We start from the raw sequence: 6,587 nt of genomic DNA, 5'->3' as shown, positions 1-6,587 counted from the left end.
TCTAGGGTTGCCACCTTTTCAGGCTTTACATAAAGTATTTCTCGACTAAAAGGTTAAAAAAAAAGTACTCAGCATAAAAATAAAGTATTTTATTTTTTGTTTTTAAAAACATATTTTTTATTACACCTAGCAGCCAGTAACAAATTGCTGTCACTCTTAAATATATTAATAGCCTCTAAACATAGCAAACAAAGATTTAACTAAACTAAAAGTCCATTTTTAATTAGTTTTAATGAAGCTTTATTCCTGTCGTTCCGCCACTTTGTGTTCATAACTCTTTCTGTTAATGCTGAAGTGGCCGAAACGGACAACAAAAGTGACACTACTTTGATCAGATTTGAGAAATCAGGTTGTTCCGTAAATATGGCTTGCCATTTTTCTGTGCAATATTATTGGTGTAAAAATACTCTGAATTTCGAATAATCGGTTACAAAATTACGATGTTTACTTAAGGCCTTAAATGAAGTATTTTTGCGTACTTTATATGTCTTGTAAAATACAACGTACGCACAGTCGAAATAGAGTACCTACAATACTTTATAATAAAATACGGGTGGCAACTCTAGGTGCATTTGAAGAGATACGCGGTTTCTGAAGCGAAATATTTAGGACATTATTTAGAAAAAAGTACGACAAAATTTACGTGACCTATTCTGATTAACTAATAGATCAAGTGTATTCTTTTTAAGATGCATTATATAAAACAATAAATACAAACATTAGATGTATTATTTAGATATAAATAGCTTCCACGGAATTTAATTTTAAAGAAGTATGATATGTGTGTCAGCCAATATTTTTCTTTCTCAGTTTTTGGGTTAATATAAATTTTTCTATTTAATTACATTTAATTAACACAGGAACATTCCCATTGTTTTTATATGAGTTAATGCTTTACTTTTTCTATTTTATTCTAGAATGCTCTCGAATACTGTCGAATGTTCTGAACTGTTCTAGAAATTTATAGCCCTTATATCTTCAAAACCACGCTTTTCAGGTAAAAACGGAAACCTTCTTCATAGACGGGAGATGAAGGGTTATCACACCATATAACTCCCTTATTCGCACCACCACTCATTTCTTAGTTTTAGCGGCACGCACATTACACCCTTTCTTTTATAATGTATATTGATTATTATTCAATAAACGACGAGTACGTTATTATTAAACATATGGTTTACCTTCTTTAGGGCATTGGAGTTTTATTATCCTGTTGAACTTTAAGTCAAACTCTGCTACTTTACTGAATTTGATAAAAATCATGACATCCTTTTTCCTAGGCAAAGGGTTCACATTGGGTGAAAATCGAATATGATTTACTAAAACCTCCAAAAGAAACAAGCCCTCCATTTGCGCCATTTATTTCTTGCGTTTAACTAAAATTTCTCCCCAACAAACTTATATTGTCTACATTAGTGCGCAATTAATTTTTGACAATAACGATTCTTTATTTGACAACCAACAACAGGAAAAAAGCAAAGCAGCCGTGATTTATAAAATACCCCTTTTATTACACCAGCTACTTGGCCCGACTTCACTTTAGTGGGAATATTGGCTAAAGTAGTGTCGTCGTCAGTATAAGTAATTTCTAAGAAACTTAATAGAAACTTACTACATACCGTAGACAATTATTTACCTGTCAATCAGTTATTTATATTACCGTAGATTTATCTGCTTTTTTCAAATCTCTTGTCTTCACGTCGGATGCTGTTTACCTATTTATATATTTGTGGAATATTTCTGATTTTTGCGGAAACTTTTTGTAAGTTCCCTTCTTTCCTATATGATCACTAGAGTTCGGAATATATGCACTAAAAAATAGCAAATACATATATGCATGCAAATATGCTTTAAAAATCGTCAAAATATTCATTATTATACGCATTTATATGCATTTAAATTTTAAATAAAACACAACGAAATTCTGTTAACACTTGTATTTGTTTAAATTACAATAGCATAACTTACAAGAAAAACTAACGAACGTTATCTTCAGACTTACTATAACAATATAAAACTAAATGTTTTTCTAAATTATCCATATTAAAATTATGTCGCCTATCTGATAAAAAATGTTTGTAAACAGAAAACGTTCTTTCCACTTCGCAAGAAGTCACAGGTGCATATTCAAGATATCGTAAAAAATTAAGCGGAATTTCTGGATTTTCGTCGTTGTATGCCCTTCTAAAATGCTGTTTATGTTAATTAATTGCTTAAAACCCGAATTTTTATCGAGTACAAAACTAAATTTATTTTTAATTTTATGTTAATTAATTGCTTAAAACCCGAATTTTTATCGAGTACAAAACTAAACTTATTTTTAATTTTACATGCTTTAGAAAAACAAGAACCAATTTTTTCTTTAGCAGAAATAAAAACATCTATACTTTCGCTTAGCGACAGACCTCTAGTTTCTAGTTTTTCGATACATTTTGAAAGAAAAACAAAATTACTTTCGATATACGCTAATTCATTTTTTACATGAGGATTATTTAAAATATTTTTGCATTTGTTAATAGCCGTACTGTCGGAAGAAACAAATTCTTCAATGACAGTTGTTATTCTTTCAAAATTATTATTTTAAATGCATATGCATTATTCAAAAATCTTCGAAATATGCTTGCATATATATTATATGTATTTTGCATATAATCCGAACTCTAATTGATCACAGCTACTGACTTTCGGGCCTATGACAGCTACCTACCACTAATTTAAGTCGCTTGCACATTCATTCGCAACAGCACCTACCTAAGAAACATTTTTCTTTTTTTTATTAACTAATTTACAACGAATACAACAAAAACAATTATATTACAAATTTATTCCTTCTGAAACTACGTTAAACAGGGTGCCTTACCGTTAAACGTAATTTAAAGCAATAAAAATTTTTTTGGAATGTTTTTTTTTAATGCTGCAGACAAAGATCAGTCCTTAACTCGTTGGGCACGCATCTCCACTCTTTCGTATCCTGAGCTAAGAGATGGTGTTGATGATGGTGAAATTGCTTTAATACGATACATAAATAAACAATAAAAATACATAGAGACTACATACAATTTTTCTTGTTAATACATTAAATAACTTAATTTTCCCTTTCTTAGTTTTGTTGGATTTCGATTTTTTTTTCATTCTCGTTTTTTGATGATTCCTTTATTTCTTATTCATCCAGCATTTCTCGCATCTTTCTACTTGTGATATTGTTGAACTCTTTCGCGCTTCATTCTTAAATTATATAATTTTTTATCAAATAAAACAATGGTAAAAAACTTGATTAATCTGAACAGTAGTTGAATTACACTTACCAATTATAGCGGTCCTAATATTTCAACGTTCTTTCGTAAATTTCATCTCGGTTCAAAACTGCTTAAGTCTACTTTCGATGCCATTACTTAATATATATTTCGAACAATGGAACTTTTCTTTTTATTAGCCTTCGATAGGGCTAGAGTTAAATCATTCAGGCAAATCAAGACTTTTGTACCGGGATGAAGCTCTATCTGTGTTTTATCGCGAAGCTGGGCCCAAAAGTAATTAATTGTTGAAAATAAAACAATGAAGGTGTTAAACGAGCTTTAACTTTTCTGTTTATAAAATACGGAAAAACAAGACATCTATTCTACTACATGTTACTCTTACTACTGACTGGTGCTATTATAGTATGTTTTTTGGCGCGGCGCTGTTTAAGGGCTCTTTCGGTTCTTTTTTAATGTGGTGCTAGTTTGGAGCTGTTTTAGAGTTTCAAATGGTAGTATTTTGGCTATAATTTTAGAATTTAAATTTTCATCTAATATGTAGGAACTATTTCGGTAGTAATTTAGGTCATTTCCGATATTTGGAGGCGATTCGGTACTGTTATAGTCCTTTTTATTTTTACTCGGGAAGCAATGTTTGCGCTCGTTGCAAATGATAAGGATGCCGCAATTGTTCCTTTAAAATTTCCCACACTATCACATGAGAGGAGCCAAAATTTCCTACATTTCGCGTGTACTATTTTGAGGTTGTCTTCTATAAAATCAAGGATTTCGTCCTCTATAGCGGCGATATGGTTTAAACCTGGGTTAAAACATACGATGTCAGAATGGAGTTTTTTAAAAACACTGTTTTAACACATTTATTTGGTTCGATTTTCAGGAACCTTTATTACACTTGATATTTTAACAATTAAACACAATGCTGACAAATGAAGAAACTAACATAGGTTTGACCTTTAAAGTAGACTGTTAAATGAATTAGAAAATGTATGAGCTTATATACTAATTAGAGATGTCATAGCCGGCGGTATGATCCATAGCTAGGGGCAAAGGTCGCTGGATGAACTCTTCCTCCGTTAGGACAAAAGACGTCCCCGTCTTCAAACGACTAGAGAGCAGAGGGGTGCTAGAGATGTTTTCAATTCCTTGAAATCTTTACCATATTCTTTATTCACTCGGTCTCGGTTCTTCTTAAGCAGAACGGACTTTATCTGTCCCTTGAGACACAAGGTGGCGATTAATGTAGTCAATATCACGAACGAGAGGGTTAGTGATGGCAGCATGTGAAGCGAAGGTCAACTGAATTTTATCTTTCGATTAAAAGTAATCAAAATATTTAAAATTTATTTTTAATGAACACAAACTACAAGCAACATATACATCCAAATTTACAATAATATCTAGCATAACATTCAGTTCTTGCAGTCCTATTTATTATTGGTCTTATCAAAAAATTTAAAATTTGTTTTTAATGAACACAAACTACAAGCAACATATACATCCAAATTTACAATAATATCTAGCATAACATTCAGTTCTTGCAGTCCTATTTATTATTGGTCTTATCAAAATAGATACATATTATCATGTCTTAGATATACAATGCATACAATAAGTATACCATGTAATGTGTACGAGGGTATTTCAAGAATATAATTACTGCTGCAGATGGACTTTGGTCTGTTTTTCTTCTGCAGTCTGCAGCAGTATTACTATGTCTCGGTAGTCTTGAGGATAGTTGCAGAGTTTGAGAACCATTTATTTTGGAGTCTCTCATGGTTAATTAGATAGAAACCATCGTTGTAGTCCTTGTTATTTGTATATGATTGGTTGGTAGTGGTCATCAATAAGGTTTCGTTTTGTAGTCTTCATTTCTTCGTAATGATGTATAATAAATGGTAGGAGACTTGAACAAATCTGTGACATTGCCTCAATTTGTTTAGCAGAAAAGTATTAGAGATTATTCACTGCAGTACAATCGCTATACCATAAGGTAAAGATTTCGTATTAAGGGTTTTATTAAAGGCTATTTTTGTTTAATTTGAATATTATAAGAGAATTAATTATACATGGTATAATATCATGTAACAAAACAATGGTTTATTTATTGAATTTCGATCAATTTAATGGTTCTTCTTTATCTGTAGATGAAAATGATTTCATAATTTGGAATATTTTTGCGGGCAAAAGAGATTGATCTCTTCAAAGGTTGCAAATAGTTCAACTTGCAGTTCAATTTATTTCTTTTTAAAGAGTATCCGTAGCAGCATTAAACGCATGAATGACTCATCACAATTTTCTTGAACACTGTTAATTAAATATTAGAGATGTGCCGAGCAAATAGCACTTTTCATGACAGTGTAAAGTTAAGAAAGGCAGTAAAGCAACGATAATGGAAAATACGAGGGTACTACCGAAATTTTCGGATAAAGGGTAATATTGTCTGGTCTCGACTTGTGTCAGGTTGAGCAGAAGGGTGATCAGGAATATCTTTGTCATTCTGCAAGAAAACGTCTTATATTACTCTTCTAATGTTACGAAGTGGTATTTTTCTAATTTTTGTTTGTCCTGTTAGTAATCATTCAACTCTGTCATTATTTTGGTTAATTTTGGACGTTCTTTGAAATTTAGGGGCCATTTTAGATTTGTCAAAAGTTTTGGTATAAATTTCTCTAGGTAGACAGAAATGGATTCACTTTGTTGGTTAATTTTGTCTAACGCGTTTTGGTTTCTGTCTAAATTTCGATTTTTTACTTTTTCATACAATACGGATAGTTATATTATTTAGTTTTATTATTTATGTAGTTACCTACTGGGGTTGTTGAACTCTTGGAGTTCCAAGTCTGTTTTGTCTTTATGAGGTCCATGAATTATTTCAAAAGGCCTTTTGGTGGTAAATTGAATTGAATTGTTGTACATGAAGATAGATTGTATCATCAGGGTTGGTTTGTTTCAAAATTGTTAATTTTTCCCTTTAATATGCCCTGAATTCTTTCAAACGGGCTGATAGTAGTTGGATTGCCGGTGCTGGTGCAGTATAAGTCAATGTGGTAAAGTTTACAGAAATCTTTGGGATGGAGGTTGTTAAATTCTGTCCCCATGTCAACTAAAATTTTGCCGGGAGATTATAATGGTTAATAAAATGTCTAAATTTATCAACAAATCCATCATAATGATCTCAAAGGGTTTTGAAGACACCATGGGTCCTCTATAGGGTGGCTTGTAAGGATTTCATTTATATTTGGATTTTAAATATACATCGCATTTATTGATGTAAAATGTGATTAACTTCTTTAAATTTGGATAATAAAATTTTATTCTGAAATGGGAGTA

At 31.3% G+C, this 6,587-nt stretch overlaps 1 protein-coding gene across 1 annotated transcript in view; it reads right to left on the bottom strand.

Annotated features, from left to right (window-relative positions):
• Nucleotides 1–1,480, bottom strand: part of LOC108742638 — a 13,276-nt gene extending 11,796 nt beyond the window's left edge. The window contains exon 1 of the mRNA XM_018477911.2: nt 1,182–1,480. Coding sequence (XP_018333413.2) covers nt 1,182–1,359 — 178 coding nt within the window. The 5' untranslated portion in view covers nt 1,360–1,480. The remainder of the gene's footprint in view (nt 1–1,181) is intronic.
• Between the last annotated feature and the right edge of the window lie 5,107 nt (nt 1,481–6,587).

This window comes from Agrilus planipennis, unplaced genomic scaffold (assembly GCF_000699045.2).
Source record: "Agrilus planipennis isolate EAB-ADULT unplaced genomic scaffold, Apla_2.0 scaffold343, whole genome shotgun sequence".
Classification (NCBI taxonomy): domain Eukaryota; kingdom Metazoa; phylum Arthropoda; class Insecta; order Coleoptera; family Buprestidae; genus Agrilus; species Agrilus planipennis.
This window is presented reverse-complemented; position numbering and strand designations above follow the sequence as displayed.